We start from the raw sequence: 23,180 nt of genomic DNA on the forward strand, positions 1-23,180 counted from the left end.
CCAACCCTTCTTCATGGTCACCAACTGCCCGATTAGGTCCAGAAAGCTGGCGGGGAGGAAAAAGTCCAGGTAGCACTAATTTCTTACTTAATATACATAATTTTTTGTTTTAATCGTCGGTTTGATAGTTATTTAAGGAAGTTTTCGGTCAGCAAGGAGGGGCCATGGCCCCCTTTGGCCTATATGTAACTCCACCAATGGCTTCTCCATAAAAAGCAAGTTCATTGGTGACAATTTACTTGTAACACTGTTGCCGTTAAAATAAGGGCACCTGCAACAATGGACTCATAAGCTAGCTTTAAGCATCTTTTTTATATTTTAATAGAAGAGAGAAAAACTGGCTCTTGATGACCTACGCTCATGCACACAATCTAAGATTATGTGAGAGTGTTATGTGAGGCTATCCATATTATAAACTATATACTAAAAGTTAGCATTATTAAAGAAATTGACTTAGAGCTAGTAACTAGCTTATATCATCACGGGTGCCCTGATTAGTTTTTATCTGTGAGAGAGAGAGAATGGTGGACAACAGGCTAAACTACCTTTACTCGAACTAATCAACTCATCTTTTTTATCCCTGAGACCTATGGGCCTATACTGTGTCCACTTGCAAATTGCCAAAGGCATTGTCCATCAAGAATACTAGCAACGAGCCAACGATTATATTACAGCATGTTCGCTTGCTCGTAAACGATCGTAAATTTTCAATCAGAAACAGTGTTTTTCTCTCACACCAAACCAGCCAGCAGTAAATAATCCACGATACGATATGGTCTCCCGAACAGGCTGTAAACTTGTCTACAGCGAAGACCACGACCCCAGCAAGCATGCCCTAATGTAAAGTTTTGGTGGATCCAAATTTAAAACTTGTCTCAATTTGTGTGTGTTTTTCATGCTCCTGCTTCAATCGTCACTTGGCCATCCACTCTTACGGTCTTCTCCGAGCAAGTTGCGTGGAGACTAGTCATCTAATCTAAGGTGGTGTACACTACAGTACAGGGCAAAGCGCGTTTTGGTTGCTGATGAACATGAACGTACTCAGTTCACCTACTCCTTACTCCTGCTGCCTGACTCCGGTGGTATGCGAGCGAAGTTATTGTGTGGGTCAGTTTAGCTGGTTGTTTGTTGTTCCATGTGTTTCTGGGCGCTGGTTACTCGTGCAACTTGCAATCTGCGGGAGCAAGGAACGGATCCTCCTCCATTCTGGCTTCTCCTTATTCGTCTTGTCTGGTCTCTAAGGATGAGGAGAGTCCACCAACGTCCATGTCCATCCCTTGTGTTCCGTGTTACTGCCTCCTCCTACAGTGCCGTTTCAAAGCTGTCGTCCATGGGATGGATCATGGATGGGATGGTCATCGTCCATGGGAAAGTTGAAGGCTGAAGAAGGGAACCTGTGCCTGCCTGTGAAGCAGAAGCGGCAGGCAGTTAGTTCGTGTTTAGTTAAAAAAAACTTCTCAATAAGTGATATAGTAGTTATTACATCGAATCTTGTGATACATTCATGAAGCATTAAATGTAGATGAAAAAAAACTAATTGCACAGTTTGGTTGAAAATCGCGAGACGAACATTTTAAGCCTAATTAGTCTATGATTGAACACTAATTACCAAATAAAAACAAAAGTACTAGAGTAGTTAAATACTAACTTTTTCCCCAACTAAACACGCCCTTAATAAACTAGTCACGGATGGAGGCCAGGCCGCCGGGAGTGCTGGACAGGCAGGCAGGCAGTTAGCTGTCGCTCGCTCATCCTGCGCTCTCCACTCCGCTCTCACGGTCACTCAGGGCTTGTTTAGTTGTTTGAATATCTGATACATGAAGTATTAACTATAGATTTAAAAAATAATTAATTATACAGTTTACGACTAATTTACCCGATGAATCTTTTAAACCTAATTAATTTATGATTTGACAATATAGTACTATAGAAATACATGTGCTAATTATAAATTAATTAGGCTTAATAAATTTATCTCATGAATTATCAGCGAATTCTATAATTTATTTTTTTATTTATATCCGAACACATCTCATATGACATTTAACGTGACAACCTACATCTTTATGTAGTAGATTTAAATAAGGTCTCACTTGACTCTGCCGCAGCTTCTGCCAACGGCCGGCTAGCTGCCTGGCTGGCAGCCATCATGGCCGTATATAATTCCTCTTCGTCCTTTCGTTGCCTTTGCCCATCCATCCATAGGCCACGTTTAGTTCCTTGCAAAGTTGGCGCCGATTGAATTCTGGATCACTGTAGCGCACTGTAGCGCTTTGTTTTTATTTGGTAATAATTGTCCGATCGTTAACTAATTAGGCTCAAAACGTTCGTCTCGTAAAGTACAACCAAACTGTGCAATTAGTTTTTTATTTCGTCAACATTTAGTACTCCATACATGTACCACAAGTTTGATGTGACGGAGAATCTTCTTTTTGTATAGTGCCAAAGTTTGAAATTAGGGGTAACTAAACACCCCATAGTTCCATACACTCCCAAACCGTCAAGAATCCTAAACAGGGAGTAGCTCAGCACTGGTCCACTACAGCACGGGCACAAACAAAAATCTCCATCTAACTAGGACTACTAGGAGATGAGCTCAGCTCCTGGTAGACCATTCTAGTGTATCTGTACTATCCAACAAACTGAAACAAGGTGGTTAGTACTAACAGCCCAGGACAGACAAATTTGCACGATCCAAGAAACTTGAGGCCTGATTGATTCATTCATCTTCTTCATTTCTTTCCCGTCTCTGTACAAGAACATGACAATTTCGAGGATGCATACTCCGTCTGTCTGGTAGTATTGTACTCTAAAGTCTAAACTCTACTGATTACCACCAGCAGCAAGGAGAAGTCCTGTTCGTTTATATTGAAATTTAGCTTATATTGATATTTATGTTCAAATATTGTGAGAGAAAAGCACTCAAAATTGCTCAAGCGAACAGGACCGAGCTTGCTCTGCAGCTTATTCAGGTGGCGGTGTCCCGTGCCTCTTTTCTACGTCTCTGCTTGCTTGGAGAGCTTTAGCTACACTGGACATGGGGCCAAAAATTGAAGAAGAAGAAAAAAGGTAGAGAAATGGCTAGATTAACAAAGGAATTTGGGACGCGGGATATGATTTTGCTTAAACGACGGCTTCGCATGAGCTAAAAAGCCGATGGATGGGTTGGATGGAGCTCTTCTTCTCTTCACTTGCCGCACTGCACCGCCTCTGTTTGTACACGCTGTTCTTGGTTCATACACGCACTGGCCGCCGCGGATCGATCGGCGATTCCTTCCTTTTCTTGGACGCCTGCTGCTGCTGTCTGCTGAAACTACTCGATCTTGGCCATGCCCATCATGCGCTTGCTCACGGCGTGCACGGCGCCGTCGGTGCGCGGATCGAATCCCGACCCGGACATGTAGTTCCGGACCTCGATCCGGATCATCTCCTGCATCATCAACAGGAACTCCGCGCTGAACGGCGCTGCTGCCGGCTGCAGCTGGAACGGCAAGCTCGGTTGGGCTTGTGGCGGCGGCGGCATCTGAGGAGGAGCTGGCTGCTGATGATGTATCTGTACAGGAGGTTGAGGCGGAGCCGGTGCCGGTGTCGCTGGGGATGGTTCGGGCTGCTGGTCCAGCCCTGGCAGGGAGAGGGACAGCGACAAGGAGGTCGCCGGAGGCTGCTGTGCCGGGGGCGGAGAAGGCGGCCGCGGCGCAAGAGGCGGCGCCACCGGGAGCACGACCACGCGGCCCGTGCGCGGCACGGGGCGGTACAAGTGCTGCTGCTGCTGCTGCTGGGAGGTGACGGCGGCAGCAGCAGCAGAAGCGGCTGACGGCATGACGGAGGGAAGGCTGTGATGGCTGGAGTCGCTGAGGTCGGACCCGGACGGGCTCCCGGGGCTGAAGCAGAGCCCCGGGTGGCCGTCGCTGCTGGTGCGCTTGAGCGGGCGCTCGTCGTCGGCATCAGCACCAGCAGCAGGGCCGTTTGCGGCATCGGTGGCGGAAGCGGAGGCGGCGTAGTACTTGCGCTTGAGCGTGGAGTTCCAGTGGTTCTTGATGGCGTTGTCGGTGCGGCCGGAGAGGAGGCGCGCGATGGTGGCCCACTTGTTGCCGAACCTGGCGTGCGCGCGGAGGATGGTGTCGTCCTCCTCGGGCGTGAAGGGGCGGTGCTCCACCTGCGGCGACAGCTGGTTGCACCACCGGAGGCGGCAGGACTTGCCGGAGCGACCCGGGATGGAGCGGCTGATGAGGGACCAGTTGCGGGCGGCGTGGCGGGCCACGAGCCGCTGCAGGGCCTCGTCCTCCTCGGGGCTCCAGGGGCCCTTGATCCGGTCCACGTCCATCTTATTGCCGCTGCCACGGCAGGACGGAGAAGGAGACGCCATGTTTGTTTGCTCGAAACTAGTCTTGGGGCGTGTGGCCTGGTCCGTGGATCGATCTGTGAGGCGATGATGAGCTTGGATAGAAGCGAAGGCAAGTATTGGGGGTGGAGGAAGGAAGGAAGAAGAAGAGGAGACGTACGGAGAGAGAGGTGGAGTGGGAAGTGAAGGTTGCAGAGAGGCAGGGAAGGAGGATATATAAAGGGAGGGAAGGAGATTGGCAGATGTGAAGGGATGACTCCAGCCGGTCAGACGGTGGGAGGTCACCGCCTCACCGGAGCGGAGCGGAATGCGTGTGCGTGCGTGCGTGCGTGGTGGTGTGGTTCCAGATGGGCGGGCAGGCAGATCGCAGATGGCAGATGCAGACATGCAGTTGGGGGTGGATTGGGTACAGCTGGCGGCGGGGACACGCGTCCTCCGCCCGCCCACACCCCGACCAACAAAACGGACTTTCTTTTTAAAAAACACAAGAAAAGAAATCTGAGATGAAAAATCTCTGGGGGCGGGGGAGACGGTTGGTTTGGCCCTGGGCCAGGGGCTGTTTGTTCCCGTAGGAACCCTAAAATTCATGTTACATCTAATATTTAGATACATATATGAAGTATTAAATATAGACTAATTATGAAACTAATTGTATAACTTATGACTAATTTATGAGGCGAATCTTTTAAGCCTATTTAGTCAATGATTTGACAACGTGATACTACAGTAAACATATGCTAATGACAAATTAATTAGACTTAAAAATTCGTCTCGAAAATTAGCCTCCATCTAGGTAATTGATTTTTTAATTAATTTATATTTAATGCTTCTTATTAGTATCTAAATATTCGATATGACATGAATTTTAGGAGCGACTACAGAACCAAACACCCGTTTAGTTGGGTAGGGTCGTGGACTCGGAGTTCTGTGGGTCTGGTCCGGCCCGCGGGCCCGGCCTTCGGCTTTCTTTCCGGACGGCTGTAACGCTGGGCCGTTGCGCCAGAATATGTTTTTCCATTTAAGAAAACAGAGTTAGGTTCCTCGATCCCTTCTTAAATAAAGTGTTCGTAGCATAGCAGAACAATTAAAAGGGAGATGCCTGATTTTAAAGGTTTTTCCGGTGATGTATAGTAGCCATTAGATCATGTACATAAATCCAACCATCCAGAAAACCAGCACTATACATCTACTTTCTCTTCCTCTCAGATCTTTCTCTCAATCCTTGATTTTAGGCATCTGTACTATAGGAAACGTGCAATTAAAACGGGAACTAGCTCAATTCGGGTGTTACAAACCTTTGCACAGTCCGCCTTTGCTCCTGATAAAAGAATGTTAGAAACAATTCACATTGGAGTCAAATACTTCCTCTATCTGGATTATAAGCGTATTTTAATTAATCGTAACAATTAGGATGTGTTTTGTTACAAGACGAGGAATCAGGGATCATGTCCTACGCTAATCTTAGGTAATGTTCCAAAATCAAGGATCGTATTTGTTTGAGGTATTACATATGGTATTATGGGCATGCTTGGTTGCCGACCAGAGCACACCACCGCCACCACATAAGGTGCGACGCCGATTTTGGCTGCCACACTCAAAATCAACTATGAAAAGTTGTGGTTGTCATAATTATTTCACCAACGAAGCACGTAACCTTTTTTGTGGCGCCGCCCAAGCTTCGGCGTGGCATCCTGTAGCAGAGAACCCAACACGCCCTATACCAGTATGTGACGTGTATAATATGATAGCCAGCAGGGTGAGCACGGGACGATAACATCAACATATAAATGCTGACAAGAAGTATTTCGAATAAGTGCACATCTCAATTATTGATGAACCAAAACTTACTAACTTTGACCAAATATATATATAAAATATTAATACGTTTGATACGGAATAACATATCATTAGATTGGTGGTAGAATATACTTTCATAATAAATTTATTTGGAGATGTTGATATTGATATTATTTTTTTGTATATTTAGTCAATGTTAAAAAATAGTTTGACTCGTTTGATAAGCGACGTGTATTGTTATATTGGGACGGAGGGAGGAGTAAACAGAATAGAGAAACAAAACCACTACACCGGCAACGGGGCCTGAAGTTTGTACTTCCCTCTGTTTGTGTTTACTTGTCAGCAACTTTTTACTGTAGCAAATTTGACCATCTATTTTTTCTTCTAAAAAAATCTTAGACACTTCAATGTATATAACACTAATGAAGTATGTTCAATAAAGAATCATATATGTGAAAACTTGATGTATCTAAAAATCTTTTGCAGGAAAAAATATGGTCAAAATTGCTACAGTAAAAGATTCGGTGACAAGTAAACGAAACCGGAGGTAGTATTTTTTTATCATCGGCCCATTCACCCGTTCTTCATTAAGAGGAGGCCTGAAGTTTGTATCCTAGCAGGGAGCGACTGCTGGCCGGTACGGTGGTGGGGCGTTGGTCGCGGTACTTGTACGCATGGCGCCTCGTGACTCAGCTGAAGTGTGCATGCGTGCAAAGGCATCTGCTGAGGCCAATCTCAATGAAAGTTTCACAAGAGTTTCGTTTGCATTTAATAGCTTGCGACATATGCATTTTTTGATGATATAGCAATGTTTTAATGAAGAAAGAGAATAAGTGAGTTTTATGGGTTTGAAACCCTCTTGATACGATTACTAACTCTCAATGAGTCATAGAATTAAATATCTATGAAACCATGGAATAAAACTATACATTGAGAGTTAATGTTTTATTCTAGTTTTGTCGGTGCAGAAAATGACCAACACATAAATATTTGTAGTTTTGTTGTACGTTGTGATCGGAGGTGGCCTAACACTCAATGACACAGGGTTTATACTAGTTCAGGCAACGTGCCCTACGTCCAATTTGAGTCGGTCGGTGACTTTATTCCTGAACCCAGGTGCTAGAAGTTTGCAGTGAGGTTACAAATGGAAGGGAGAAAGATGGGGGGTACAAGAGGTTCGGTCGGACTCTGGTCTGAAGGGCCGAGAGTAACGAGAGCTCCGCTATGTGCTATGTGCTCTAGCGTGTGCTCGAGGTTTGAACCTAGTGGTTCTGCTGTTGTGTGTTAGTGAACTGATCGATCTCTCTGTTGGGAGAGAGCGCATCCCCTTTTATAGATGAAGGAGATGGTCTTACAAGTGAGAGGGAGAGAGTATGTCGACGAAATATGGTCGGCAGTCCACCGAGGGGGGTGCCCGTGGTGGTAGATTATCGGTAGACGGTGCGTGTAATCAGGAACCAGATGGTGACACAAGGCGCAGAGACAGCGATTTAGACAGGTTCGGGCCGTCTGATCGACGTAATATCCTACATCCTGTGTCTTTGGTGTATTGTATTGAGATGTATACAGATTAACCTGTCCTCTAGGAGACCCTTGTCTCTCCTTATATACTCCGAAGAAACAAGGTTACAAGTAAAGTATCCAATTTGGTACTATTACAATATCTAGTACAACTTATAATCTTGATGTGCACGCCTTGATCTTACGGGCCAGGCCACCTCGGATGGTGTGGCCCATGTACCATCTTGTGGTACCCGGGGGTATATCCCCCACAGCTAGTCCCCGAGCGCCATGTATTCTGATGCGACACGCCGTTTCAACCTTCTCTGAACAGTGAGGCTTGAGTTCTTGACACCTCCGACCACCGTTGTCGCCGGAGAAGTAGGTTGTCCGAAGAATGTATGGTGCTCTTAAGAAGAAAGAAAAAGATTTCCGTTCTGGGAAGTGTGCCCACTTATATTTCTGAAAAGAAATGTAAGTGCGTCTTGAAGCGTAGCATCTTTGATCATCAGAGGCGTAGTGGTCGAAAAACAAGCACATTCACCGCAAGGTGAAGTGTGCCCACTTAGTCCCTGAGCCTGGTAGTAGGTGACGTAGGCACGTGGTGCCAGGGTCTAAAAAGAATTCCTAGTTAAGTTAAGAATCCAATCGTCGTACAGGCGATACGAGATGCACCGGTAGGTGCATCGTACCGATGTAGTCCCCGAGCTTGCTGGAAGGCGAGGTGTGAGCCTTGTAGCAAGGTCTAAACAAGAAAGAATATCCCAACTGTATGCGAGTCGCCAGTCGCATGTAGTTGAGACGCAAAGTTCCCGAGCTGTGGTCGAAGAGTGGTCGCGGCAGTCCCCGAGCATAGGTCGAGGAGCGAGCGACGAAGTCCCCGAGCTATGGTCAGAGAGTGATCGAGGCAGTCCCTGAGCACAGGTCGAGAAGCGAGCGACGAAATCCCCGAGCTGTGGTCGGAGAGTGATCGAGGCAGTCCCCGAGCATAGGTCGAGGAGGGAGCGACGAAGTCCCCGAGCCGTGGTCAGAGAGTGATCGAGGCAGTCCCCGAGCGTAGGTCCAGAAGCGAGCGACGAAATCCCGAGCTGTGGTCGGAGAGTGATCGAGGCAGTCCCCGAGCATAGGTCGAGGAGCGAGCGACGAAGTCCTCGAGCCATGGTCGGAGAGTGATCGAGGCAGTCCCCGAGCGTAGGTCAAGAAGCGAGCGATAAAGTCCCTGAGCCATGGTCGGAGAGTGATCGAGGCAGTCCCCGAGCGTAGGTCAAGAAGCGAGCGACGAAGTCCCCGAGCATAGCTCGAAATTCCTGCAATATAAATATGTAGAATGGTAGTACATGATGTACAAAATAATAAATTATGGAGAAAAAATCAGCAGTGAAGAAATAGCGTATGACGCTCAGCAGTCATTTGCAAATGAGCATGATGTGATAAAGCAGTTGGTGCTTTGTAAACATCAGTGTTAATATGAAGTTTGTGTTTATACTTAATATAAATCGTCTGACCAGTTAGTATGTAGCTGAGCCTCTAGCCCTAGCTAGCCCGTTAACCATAACGCGGGGCGCGGAGCCCGTGCACGTGTAGGAAGAACAAAGCGTCGCTAAGGAGCCGCTGCCGACCACCCATAACGCAGAGGGCAGACGCTCGTGCACGTGTAGGGAGGAGCCGAAGACAGGGCCTTTTCTGGAAACATCGAGCGTTAACATGACTGGTCGAGGATTTACATTAAGTATAGCTGTATGTTATATTTAAGATTGTATACATAGACAAATGTTATTTGAAGAATAATCATGACGAGGACGTTGTGGAGAAACGTCGTAATGAAAAATTATATTAAATATAAATATTAGAAGTGTACTTATCTTTGGATAGAAATCCGGTCGGCGGTGATGAAGTCATCCGGTCCTCGAGCTTTCTGACCTGTCATCATGACGGTGGTCGCGGTTATCGTAGCGCCGTTCTTCGCGGCAATCATTATTACGACGTGGTCTGGTGGTCGATGTGGTCGGAGCTCGGTGGAGCCGCTCGGGACGTGGTCGATGTGGTCGGAGCTCGGCGGAGCCGCTCGGGACGTGGTCGGAGCTCGGCGGAGCTGCTCGGGACGTGATTGGCGCGGTCTTTGGTCAACATGGTCGGAGCTCGGCGGAGCTGCTCGGGACGTGGTTGGCGTAGTCTTTGGTCGACGTGGTCGGAGCTCAGCGGAGCCGTTTGGTATGGCTCGCTAGTCGGCTCGCTTGATAGCTCGGCGTGCTCGACGTGGCTCGCTTGTGGCTCGGCGTGGCTCGCTTGGCGGCTCGGCGTGCTCGACGTGGCTCGTTTGTGGCTCGGCACGGCTCGCTTGATTGCTCGATGTGGCTTGGTGTCGCTCGCTAGACAGCTCGGATGGCTCGCTTGATGGATCGACGCAGCTGCTCGGACGGCTCGCTTGGCTCGACGTGGCTCGCTTGGCTCGCTCGGAGTTGTTATAATCGGACGACTCACATGCTGCTGTAGTCGAAGTCAATCGGGCATGGTCGGAGCGTGTGTTCTGTGCAAAGGCCGGGCTCACGGATGATCAGCAGAGGTGAGGCGAAGTGTGGGATCTTCCTTGCCGCTCCAGACAGTAGCACGGGGCCTCGGTGAGACAATCATCATGGGGATCTAAAATTGAATCCGTCTTGCAAACAGCAGCCGAAGGCAGCATGCCTTGGTCAACTTGCATGAACGTACATGTAAGGCCTCCGTTTGCTCGTGGTTGATCCGCATCCATATATCTTGATGTAAAAAATTAGCTTGCATGTCTATACTCCGGTGCATGAAGATGCACGTGGACCTCCTTGCCCTGGCTTGCATGAAGATGCATATAGATCCCCCGATTATTGCCATGAGCTGCCGTGTGTGCAGCCGAATCTTGTCCCATCGAAAGATGCATAATTTGTTGAGCCCTAGAAGTTGGGCTCCGTCGTGGCAGCAGCATTAAGGCCAGATGCATGGAGCTCGCGACGCCGAGTTGTCGCAGATCTTGTTTGACGACGGATGTCCGGCGCGGGAAGCCGAGTCGCCGCGAATGACGTTGACGAAGAAAATCGCCATCTGATTCACTGGAAGATCAGCGCGCATAACCCCTAAAGGGGACCCCTACCTGGCGCGCCACTGTCGACGAAATATGGTCGGCAGTCCATCGAGGGGGGTGCCCGTGGTGGTAGATTATCGGTAGACGGTGCGTGTAATCAGGAACCAGATGGTGACACAAAGCGCAGAGACAGCGATTTAGACAGGTTTGGGCCGTCTGATCGACGTAATACCCTACGTCCTATGTCTTTGGTGTATTGTATTGAGATGTATACAGATTAACCTGTCTTCTAGGGGACCCTTGTCTCTCCTTATATACTCCGAAGAGACAAGGTTACAAGTAAAGTATCCAATTTGGTACTATTACAATATCTAGTACAACTTGTAATCTTGATGTGCACGCCTTGATCTTATGGGTCGGGCCACCTCGGATGGTGCGGCCCATGTACCATCTTGTGGTACCCGGGGGTATATCCCCCACAGAGTACGTATGCTACTAAGTCTTGTTGCCCACGCCGGCGGATACAAGATGATGGTAGACGACCACAATACTATTTAATGTCAGATGCACGTGGGAGGTTGCGTCTTCTTCTTCTGATATGGCAGGCGTCGGTGTCAGCCATACTGTTGATGCCGAGAGGCATGCATGGGGTTTTATCATGTTCGCCTCGTACAATAAATGTGGGCGTCCACAACACTGTTTGATACCTAGAGGCATGTGGGAGGAGCCTTACCGTGTTTATCTGATATGGGAGTTGATGGCGCCCACAACACTGTAGGAAAAATATCGGCGCCTACAACACTGCTTGGGTTCTGTCATGCCAGGGAGGTCGCAGGGTACTGTCCTGTAGGTGTACAGGGTACGTTCCTCGGTATTGCGGTTGACATGGGTGCCCTGCCTTACTTTTTCCGTCCGTTCCCTGGTCCTCACCGAGCGAGCTTTCCCGGTCGGTTGGTCCCAGTCGACTCTGACTGCGCCAGTCGAAGAAGAGCTGTAAGCAGGGGTTCGGCGCATCCCTGGTTGGAGACGCGGGTCGGAGTCGGAAAGTGATGTTTGGCCAGGCCCTTCGGTCGGAGAGGCCGTCCGGAGGTGGGCCGGTGTCGGAAGCGAGCGTTGTTCCTTCTTCGTGAGGCCTTCCGGTCGGAGAGGCGGGCCGGAGTCGGAAGCGAGAGCCGTTTCTCCTTGGCCAGGCCTTCCGGTCGGAGATTGGTTTGTCCTTCTGACCTGTCGTTTAGGTGTTTGGGCCGGCACATGAGTTGCGTGTTGTTCGCAACGTTGTCTGCTGGGCCGAGCATTTGTTGGGAAGCTGGTCCATGAGAGATCTCAGGTTTATGAACCCAACAAATTTTATTTTATTTTATATAACATAGCAGTCTTGAAAACAACGTCGTAAAACTCTTCGTAGAGACTGGCCCGGCCTGGTAGACCTCCACCTCCAGCGGTGCGCATGGTTTGCTGGCGTACTCGCCTGCTTGCTTGTAGGTCCGGAAAGCCTCGACTCCCTATCTGGCTCTTGCGGTTGCGGAACGGCCCGTGCGGTGTCCCCGTCCCAGGGAGGCAGACGACTCAACGGCCACACAGCCCAACGATCGAGTTGGTTCGTTGCACACTTCGCTGACCTCACCATGCGCCATCGTTCTTAGTACTGCAGGCTTTACACAGCTAGCTAGCTTTTGCCTTCGATCAGCGGTGGACGGACGGTGGATGATGTGATCAGCGAGCGGAGGCGACCCTCCGATCCGTTAACAACCCAGACGGCACGCCGCAACTAATCATCCTAGCTACTGCAAAGCAACAAATGAAGATCGGGGGAGGTTCGTTCGTTCGTCGTCGTCGTTCCTTTGTTAGTTTGCATCTCTACTACGTCCTTATAGATAGATAGAAGTATACTTGTTTTCAAACTGGTGCTCGATCGGTCTCATTTCGCTAGCTTCTCCCACATTTGGAAAATCGATGGCTGGTGAACCAACAACCGAAACCGGCCGTCAACCACGGGAGTTTGCACATCTCAATCCGCTTGCCTTTAGGTTTCGTAAAGGAAGCAGCACAGTTTAGTTTATTTGTCCGTTAGGTTTTCTCTTTCTTGTCTTTGCTATGTTTTTCTCTATTCATCGCCAAACATAATACGCATGCAGACAACGGTCACGATGCATGTGCACTCATCATCCTAAAGATGCAATTAAGCCTCGTATATTCATTATACTAAGCTTCAGTTATATTATTATTGTTTCATTCCATACGGTTATATATGTTGAGTCTAAAGTCCATGTTCTTGTAACCGTGTTTGTACACAAGCTTGCTATGTTGGGTTGTTTGACGCCCAGTGGCTGTCAAATCACTTGGAAGATGTACCGTGTGAACTGTTGTCTCTGGTGTCCAGCGATTTGGCTGTGACGAATGAGTAACATAAAGTGCTTCGTTTCAACAAAAAAAAAGCAACTATATATAATGGACCAAATCTAAAAGAAACGACTTGTATTTTTTAAAACTTGTTGACTTACTAGAAAATCTATTAAGTTTTTAAAAAAGTTAGTTAAATGACCAACATTGTTCTCGTCCTACGTGCTCCCATTCTCACACACGAGTGTTGTGACGCTTTGCGGTTTTAGTTTCTAGCAAATGTGGTCGCCGAGTGAGTGTGGCGGCATGCATGCATGTGCATGTGTGTGCCTCTTAGCTTTAGAATAGAAAAAGAAGAGGCAAGGCGGAGTAGAGTAGAAGTGTACTACAGTAGTACGGTATAGTAAAAACCGCATGGTGTACGTTTTCGAAATGAAGGCTAACGTGCGTGACACCAACCAACCGTACATAGCGAATCCCTAGAAGGAACGAATGATTGTCGCGCACGGCACTCGCAAGAATACATTGCCCGGGCCCGGGTCCGGGTCCGTGTAACACAGACGACACACACGCTTTTGGTGGTAGAGAGGCTGGAGCTGCTGCGTGGGGACATGATTTCAATTCAGGCCCTTCTTAGCCCCAATCATGCCACTCATTGGCGTCATTTGTCTGAGCATATGCATCATCATATTCATGGGAGTATGTATGCATGCTCCTTTTGTTTCGTGATGGACACCGCCGGCCGGCTACTTGCTAACTGGTCTGACCAGTCGACGTCAGGACCCACCACTAAGTGAGTGGGGGTTTGATCCCGCTACTAAAATTTAAAAGATTTATCGAAAGAATGTTGTATGGGTTGTTCGGATACTAATAAAAAAATAAATTACATAATCCGTCAGTACTCCACGAGATAAATTTATTAAGCCTAATTAATCTATGATTAGCACATATTTACTGTAGCAAAATATTCTCAAATCATGGACTAATTAGGCTCAAAAGATTCATCTCGCAAATTAGTCGTAAACTATATAATTAATTTCGTAATTAGTCTATATTTCATACTCCATGCATGTGTCCAAACATCTGGTGGGACAGCAACTAGGGGCAACCAAACACCCCCTAATAGCGATTAGCACACAGTACCCTTGATTGACCGCTGTCTTTCTCCTAACTACAGTACATGCCAAAATTAGACCTATGTTTTCTTCCCTAAAGTTTAGCCTCTATTATATCGAATGTTTGACACATATCTGGAGTATTAAATATAAACTAAAAAATAACTAATTGCACAGAGTGCGACTAATTTGCTAGACAAATTTTTTAAGCCTAATTAGTCTATGATTTGATAAGGTGGTGCTACAGTAAAAATAATATTTATATATGCTAATGCCGGATTAAATAGGCTTAATAAACTAGTCTCGCGGATTACTAAGAACTTCTGTAATTTATTTTATTATTACTATCCGAACAATCTCTGACATCTCTAAACTTTGGCCTCTGAATTTAAACACCACCTTAGACCTTGTTTAGTTCCTCTCCCTATCAATTGGATATTTGGACACATGTATGGGGTATTAAATATAGACTAAAAAAATAACTAATTGCACATATTATGACTAATTTGCGAGACAAATTTTTTAAGCCTAATTAGTCCATGATTTGACAATGTGATGCTACAGTACATGTGTTAATGACAGATTAATTAGGCTTAATAAATTCGTTTCGCGGATTATTAAGGACTTCTATAATTTGTTTTATTATTGCTATCAAACACTCACATATGTTACCTCGATGTGATACCTCTAAACTTTACTCCTGAATTTAAACACCACCCTTGCTTATTTGCAGTTCAGCCAGAGTACTATTCTTCTTCTGTGTTACGCCGGGGCGCTCTTTTATTTTGGCCCACTTTGGCCCCCCTAAAAAGGGAAAAAGGATTATTTATTCGTTCATTGATGCACTCAGGTTGTCTTGCAGTCCTTCCTCTCGCCAATCAAGGGCAATAATCCATGTTTCTCTGATGTATACAATTACCTAAAAAAGAACACCGGAGGTCTCAGGTCTGTGGGATTGCGGATTTATTCCTTAGGCCTCGGTCGGCTGGTATGACATTTGGTTTGTTTGGTTTTTTTTAGTCGGAACAGTATTTTTCTCTCATAATATTTTAGCTAAAACAGTATTTTTTAGTTAGTTTCAGCTAAGTTTCGCACCAGCGAACGTGACGTACGGGATACGGAGTAGGATTGGCCGCGAAACGAGCTGGGAGAGTCAAACTGCACAACGGAATAGCGTGCCAACAAATCGACAGGGAGCGGAAGCCAGGCTGTGGTGCCTCTGCGTCTGCGAGCGAGCGCCTCCCCACCAACCGACACCCTCCGGCGCCAGCGCCGAGGGCCCGACCACCCGAGGCAGAGCCGAGCCCCCACCAAAATCATTCAAATCCGGGACACGTCCTCGGCGACACACGAGACCAGAACCAGAGCGACGAGATACGTATCCCATTCCCATCCGCCGAGCGCGACGCAACCGCCACCGCGCGCACGCGCCGAGCAGCTTCCTGGTCCGGCCGGAGTCCAGGCCACACGGCGACGAGTCACCCATGCCATTTATTTCGACAACAAAAAAATAAAATAAAGCGACAAAGGAAGCTAGACACTGCATGGAGTGAACGGTTTGATTGATTGATTGGGTGCCGTGGCCCGTATCTCTTTTCCTTTTGGCTTTCTTTGGCAAATATCACGAGCTTTATTAGCTCCGTGCGTGGAGCAGCTAAAGTTAATTTTTAACTAGCTATAAGACCTAAAGCTAATTATTAGCTAACTTAAATTGGCTCTATGTTGTGCATTGTGTTGCCTCCGCTAAGGAAAGTATTTAGATCTATTCTTGCCGATTGCTGGGCCTTGCCGACCAGTGAAGTGAATTAACAATCAAGTAACAAGTTGAGCATGGGAGCCTATGCCGTAAGAGCCAAGTGCTGGGCTATAATACCATTAAATTAACAACCAGTGAAGTATTTAGATCTTTTCTTCTCTCCTCCACATCAGCATTTGCTTGGTTATAATACCATTATTGTACTTGCTCTTAGAGCATGGTCAATAATAGAGCTAAGTGCTTGGCTATAAGTGCATAAGAGCCAAGTTGTACAATAGTTGTCTCTTATTTGACTATAAAAAGTTTTTTATTACTATGTGATACCATGTCTTATTTTCTCTTTTATATTTTTCCTCACATACAATTTTGCTTGGGTCCACATAAGCCTATGCCCTGCTTGTTGCTTGCATAAGAGCAAAGTCCTCTTCTCTCTCCTCTCCTATCTCCTCCACATCAGTAAAAATGCTGACTAGCTTGCATAAGTCCATTATTATACCTGCTCAGCGCTTCCGACCACCTACCAACATCGCCAAATACACTAGGAAAACTATGGCTCGAAGACTTCCGGCTCGTCTGTCGAGCTGGAGGAGTGGATGATGACCACTTCATCATTCAATACCTCCCCATCTGCGTAGGGGAACATGTTCGAGCATGGCTCGAATTCCTCTCGCCTGACAGCATCCGCGACTGGGCAAATCTCAAGAGAATCTTCATCGGGAATTTCCAGGGGACATATGTCCGTCCTGGAAATTCCTGGGACCTCAAGAGTTATCAGCAGGAGCCCAACGAGTCCCTACGGGATTATATTCATAGGTTCTTAAAATGATGCAACTCTCTTTCTGATGTCATCGACGCGAACGTCATCAGTGTGTTCCTCTCCGAGACAACCTATGAGTCCCTGATCCACAAGCTCGGCTGTCTAAAGCCCTGTACCACCCGCGACTTGCTCGACGTCGCCATGAACCACGCCTCTGGTGAGGAGGCGGTCGGAGCGGTCTTTAGTGGAGGCCGGGGCAAGGGCAAGGCCAAGCATGAGGACCAAGACGATGGCCCTCTACATAAAGGGGCAAAAAGAACAAGAAGGATTGGCGTCGACCGACCAACTCCGCTTTGGTCGCCATGGCCGATCGCACGGGCAAGCAGCCCCAGCAGGGCCAGCTTGACCACTTCAACAAGCTCATGGAGAGTCCATGCACCAACCATGCCTACCCGTCAAGCACCTCTACAAGGACTGCGAACTCTTTAAGCGCTTTCTGCGACTGGCCGGTGGACCAAAAGAAGGAAAGGGCAAGGAGGTAGCGGCCAAGAAAGGAGGCGCATCGGGCAAGGACGGGGACAACTTTCCCGACCCCGAGGAATGCCTCATGATCTTTGGGGGATCCGATGCCATCTACTCCAAGCGCCAGCACAAAGTGCGCTACAGAGACGCATGCGTCACCGAAACAGCCGTCCCCTTCTTCCTCAGCTGGTCAGAATCTCCGATCACTTTTGATCAGAGGGACCATCCTTCCCACGTCGCCAGACCGAGTCGCTACCCACTCATCATTGACCCCATTGTCCGCAAGAAGCACCTCACCAAGGTACTGATGGACGAAGGCAAGGACCTCAACATCCTCTACGTCGATACCCTCGATGCCATGTGCATCCCCCGGTAGGAGCTCCGCCCAGTGATCTCTCCCTTCCATGACGTGATCCCGGGAACAAAGGCATACCCGCTCGGGTAGATCGACCTTCCCATCATGTTTGGCGACCGAGTCAACTTCCGCTCGGGGGTCCTCAGCTTCGAGGTGGTAGACTTCCTAGGATCCTACCATGCCATCTTGGGGCGGCCATGCTACGCTAAGTTCATGGCGATCCCCAACTACACCTACCTCAAGTTGAAGATGCCAGGACCGAACGGCGTCATCACTGTGGGTATCACCTTTTCGCACGCCTACACGTGCGATTGCGAGCATTACGAGCTTGCCACTGGCGTCATTAACTCAGCCGAGCTCCCCCGGCTCGAAGAATCATCGACCCTAGCAGTCCTGAACTACAACAAGCTAACCTCCTCGACTGCCTTCTAATGGGAACAGGGATCCTGATCTTTTGTCAGATAGTGATAACTATCGTTGTGGCAGAGAATGACACACCGATCCGGCTTCAGATCGAAAGATCGAACCCTACAATCTTAGCACCACAACTCCTCTATTTATCAACCGAGACACGAATTCGGTTGACCTCGCCAAGAAGGCTAATCCCTGCCTATGCAACGAAGAACACAAGCAAGAACAAGAAAGAAAGCAACCAAATTGTAGATGAATGATTAATCTCACGAAGTTGGGGTCTCACAAACCGATGAGCGGCGAAACTGTTCTTGACAGATTAATCTAAGCAAAACCCAAAACCTAATGACAGCGGCGGCATATGATTATAAAGGTCTTAGAGTTGTCGCCTACCCTGGACGCGCCCCATAATGGGCCCAAACACGATACACGGTCCAACGGACCAAAAGACGATGTCGCAGCACCCTGGTAGATTCTGGATGCTGACTTGTTTCGACGATTCCCGTTGATTCTAAAGGGCTTTTGATGTGAGACCACTTGAATTGTCTTCCTTATAAAATTAGCTTTCCAACCATATGTGGATCGTCGAAAATAGAGTCCAGATGCGTCCTGAGTGACCAGTTTAAGGCAGACTGGTCCTGGAGGCCGAGGCAGACTCGAACTTGAGTTGCTTTGGGCCTCCACCTCGGGGACTCGAACTGAATTAGCCTTGAGCCTCCTTCTTGACTTGGACACCCTTGCTGGCCTCCTACCCCTCCATACCATATGCCAAACATGGTCATATGCATGGGTGTCATGTCCTCATCATCCTCCCCTTCTTGACGAAAAGCCGTCCTCGACGTCGATTGTGCTTAAAACTGATCTTGCACAACATAAAGGAGAATGGGGTTGCGAAGACAAAGGGAACTGAAATAAGTGTGAGAAGGAATGTGACCAGGTTTCCAAGAAATTTCAGCAAGCATGTAAACTGCATGATCCGAATGCACACGATGTATGTCAACACTATCCTGCAAAAGATTAGAACTAACCAAAGATAATGCAGGAATAGATGGTCTAGCAGAAATAGGTAGCCACCAATAATGCTCCCCTTCTTAGAAGTGAACTTGTTTTTTTGAGGAACATGAGAAAATGTTTGTATTATTATGGCTGCCCTCTAAACGATCATAACCTTGTACAACAAAAGGAAAATTCATATTACTACAAATATATACTCGATGTATCATATATTGTCCCTTGTTGTTATATTTGCCAATAACATGATATGTGTGTTTAGAAAACCAAGGCAAATCAGCGTATTTAAAAAGGCTCTCTTCCAAACAATCTAGGTTACACAAAACATTAAATTCAATGTAACCCAAAGTATGTAAAGAAGACAACAGTTTGAACTCATCAATTTTAGTAGCTATATGAATAACATGTTTATTTTCAGCACAAGTGACTGGTTCCAAAACATGTAAAACTAAAGCATCATCAACCAATTCATCTTTATCACAAGGAACATCAAACAAATTATCATGGGACAAAGATAAAACAAGAGAGGGTTCCACTAACAATTGTTCTGTGATAGCATGGTTTGTGGAAAAATTTAGTACATTAAAATAATTCTCACCTTCCGTGAGTGTAGCACCATGGGCATTACCTGTGTTCTCAGTAGGAGTAATAGGTGCATTGTGAAGTGATGGCTCTGAATTTGTATATGAGGTTGTGAGCTCCTCATTTTCTTCCATGTCATCCTCTCGCTTATGTATATTATCCTGCAGAAGGTTAGTCACATCAAGAGGAATAACAACAAACTCTTCCTCTAAATGGTGCACCTCAGTATATGAAGTCAAAACAGGAGGTGGATTAACAAAGGTTTCTCACATAAGGAGTTTCATATCATTCCAAGTTTGAGGTTTATCAGAAGGATCTAAAGACTCCCACCAAGATAAAGCAGAATATCGCAAAACACTAGCTGCATTTTTTACCTTCCTCCTTGGACACATAAAGCGAGTAGCAAATATGTTATGGCAATTTCCCACTCCATGAATTCATCAGGACCTATACCATCATACTCTAACATGACCTAACCAGCAACAAGACCTCGACTAGGACACAAACTCAACACGACGGACTCTGAAACTAAAATATGCAAAGGCTATGGCATAGAAGGTTCTAGGACAGGAATAAACAAGTATGACACTAGACTATGGGACAAATACGAAACACTCAAAACTAGGGGATAAATGTGAACATGATGGTATACCTTAGCTCTGATTACCACTTAATGGGAACGAGGATCCCGATCTTTCGTTAGGTAGTGATAACTATCGTTGTGGCGAAGAATGACACATCGATCCGGCTTTAGATCGAAAGATCGAACCCTGCAATCTTAGCACCACAACTCCTCTGGTTATCAACCGAGACATGAATCTGGTTGGCCTTGCCAAGAAGGCTAATCCCTGCCTATGCAACGAAGAACAAAGCAAGAACAAGAAAGAAAGCAACCAAATTGCAGATGAATGATTAATCTCACGAAGTTGGGGTCTCACAAACCGATGAACGGCGAAACTGTTCTTGACAGATTAATCTAAGCAAACCCCAAAACCTAATGATAGTGGCAGCATATGATTATAAAGGTCTTAGGGTCTTCACCTACCCTAGACGTGCCCCCTAATGGGCCCAAACACAATACACGGTCCAACGGACCAAAAGACGGTGTCATAGCACCCTGGCAGATTCTGGACGCTGACTTGTTTCGACAATTCCTGTTGATTTTGAAGGGCTTTTGACATGAGACCACTTGGATTGTATTCCTTATCAAATTAGCTTTCCAACCATATGTGGATCGTTAAAAATAGAGTCCAGATGCGTCCTGGGTGACCAGTTTAAGGCAGACTAGTCCTAGAGACCGTGGCAAACTCGAACTTGAGTTGCTTTGGGCCTCCACCTCAGGGACTCGAACCGAATTAGCCTCCGGCCTCCTTCTTGACTTGGACACCCTTGCTGGCCTCCTACCCCTCCATACCATATGCCAAACATGGTCATATACATGGGTGTCATGTCCTCATCACCTTCCACCCACTCGAGGAAACTAAGGCGGTGGGGATCGACCCCATCGACCCAACCAAGACGGTGCGGATCGGGACCCAGCTCCTAGCCAAATGGGAATGCGTGCTCACTGATTTTCTATGCACCAATCGTGATGTCTTTGCATGGAAACCTTCTAACATACCAGGCATACCATGGGAGGCCACCGAGCACGCATTACGCCTCATCGCGGGCTCAAAGCCCACCAAGCAATGCCTACGTCGCATTAATGATGAGAGGCTAGGGTCATAGGTGAGGAAGTCGCCAAACTCCTAGCAGCTAGGTTCATCAAGGTGGTATACCACTTAGACTGGCTTGCCAATCCTGTTCTTATTGAAAAGAAGACCAGAAACTAGAGAATGTGCGTTGATTATACTGGCCTCAACAAGGCATGCCCGAAGGACCATTTTCCTTTGCCACACATAGACCAGATAGTCGACTCCACCTCAGGATGTGAAATCCTCTCCTTTCTAGATGCCTACTCAGGCTATCACCAGATCACGATGAAAGAGTCCGACCAACTCACAACCTCATTCATCACCCCGTATGGTTCGTACTGTTATGTAACCATGCCTTTTGGTCTAAAGAACGCTGGTGCCACCTATCAACGGTGCATGCAGTAATGCTTTGCCGATCAAATTGACCCACTTGCCTAGCCTGACCAAGTCGAGTGGCCAAAACCAACAATCGACATCTATGTTGATGACATAGTGGTCAAAATGGCCCAAACTTGCGACCTGATCGCAAACTTGGCCGCAATGTTCGCGAACCTCCGAAGGTTCAACATCAGATTGTGTTAGTGTTTTGAACAAACACCGGCTAGTAAATTTATAATTGATGCATGTTAGGCCCGGATGATGCGCTAAAGGATATAAGATTTATACTGGTTCGGGCTGAATGTCCCTATGTCCAGTCTATTGCTACTCATGTTATTAGTACCAAAAAAGGTTCGTAGTAGGGGGTACAAACGGTCGAGAGAGGGATGGGTCCCAAGTCTCTGGTGGAATGATCGAAAAGGTTGCTGAGAGCTTGGTCGCTGCTCAGCTGTGTGTGAAGTGTCGTGTGTGTTGAACTTATTTGTCCAGAGTCGATCCCTTTAGTGGAGGACCCTACCCTCCCTTTTATAGACCAATGGGGGATCAGGGGTTACAGATGGGAGAAAGGAGAAAAACCAGAGGCCAAGAAGCCCCTTCAATGGTGTTGGGCCCTCCTTTTCTGCTAAGCTAGCCTTGCTGACATGGCTAGACGGTGTTAGGGATTGGCACGTTCACCGGGTGCCCGTGTCCTGGTGACACCATGCCCTTACCAGATCAGTAAGTGGCCACGTCCCGTCCCGCCCCTCCGGGCAGTGTGTCAGACAAGGGTGTTGACCTGCGGCCCTGTGGGGAGTGGATGACATGGTGATAGTATGTCCATCACTGTAGAGGGCGCGAGTCTCTTCCTAGACCATAGTGGTTGCCGTATGTCTATGTTAGGTTCCGCATCCAAGGGCTAAAGGCGGCACCTACAATACTATTTGGACTCTGCCATGCCAGAATAGTCTAAAGCACCCATCCTGTCGTACCCTGGCAGTACTTTTCCTACCACGGCATAGGGCATGGTCCTTGGTGCTACGTTTGACTTGAATGTCATGTCGTACCCTGTGCTCATCCTTATGAAGGCGCCGGGTGTACTCGTTGGGCGAGGTAGAGTCTGTCCTTGGCCGTCGAGTGAGGCGGAGGAGGCCCTTAGACGTCGGGTGAGGTGGAGCCTAGCCCTCGGGGGTCGGGCGAGGCAGAACCAGTCTTCCATCGTTCGGACAAGAAACGCAGTAGTGTTCCCGTCTGATCGAAAGTGTCAATGTTGGATGGTCATTAGTTCCACCTCATTTGGTACCTTGGTATTAGGTCCCCGACAGTAGCCCCTGAGCCCCTGGGTGATTTAGGCAGAATCGCTCGGGGGGTGTTCTGGTTCGCCAGAGGGTGCACACGAGCACACCCGATGGGTGTAGCCCTCGGGCCCTCGGGTGATTCGGGCAGAATCACCTGGGGGGTGCTTTGGTTCGCTAGAGGGTGTGTTTTGGTTCACTAGAGGGTGCGCACGAGTGCACCCAAGGGGTGTAGCCCCTGAGCCCCTAGGTGATTTGGGCAGAATCGCTCGGGGGTGTTCTGGTTCGCTAGAGGGT

The 23,180-nt window shown here is 47.6% G+C and overlaps 1 protein-coding gene across 1 annotated transcript; it reads right to left on the reverse strand.

The window, feature by feature from the left end:
- Positions 1-2,714: 2,714 nt before the first annotated feature.
- On the reverse strand, positions 2,715-4,517 carry LOC136551499 (transcription factor MYB44-like). Its single transcript, XM_066543049.1, has one exon. It carries the CDS (start codon positions 4,364-4,366, stop codon positions 3,314-3,316), a length of 1,053 nt encoding a protein of 350 aa, XP_066399146.1. The 5' UTR covers positions 4,367-4,517; the 3' UTR covers positions 2,715-3,313.
- Positions 4,518-23,180: the final 18,663 nt, after the last annotated feature.

Source organism: Miscanthus floridulus, chromosome 4, assembly GCF_019320115.1.
Source record: "Miscanthus floridulus cultivar M001 chromosome 4, ASM1932011v1, whole genome shotgun sequence".
Lineage (NCBI taxonomy): Eukaryota > Viridiplantae > Streptophyta > Magnoliopsida > Poales > Poaceae > Miscanthus > Miscanthus floridulus.

Bases quoted from the DNA above. Each gene is read 5' to 3' on its own strand.
- LOC136551499 (XM_066543049.1), bottom strand. From the start codon at position 4,366: ATGGCGTCTCCTTCTCCGTCCTGCCGTGGCAGCGGCAATAAGATGGAC.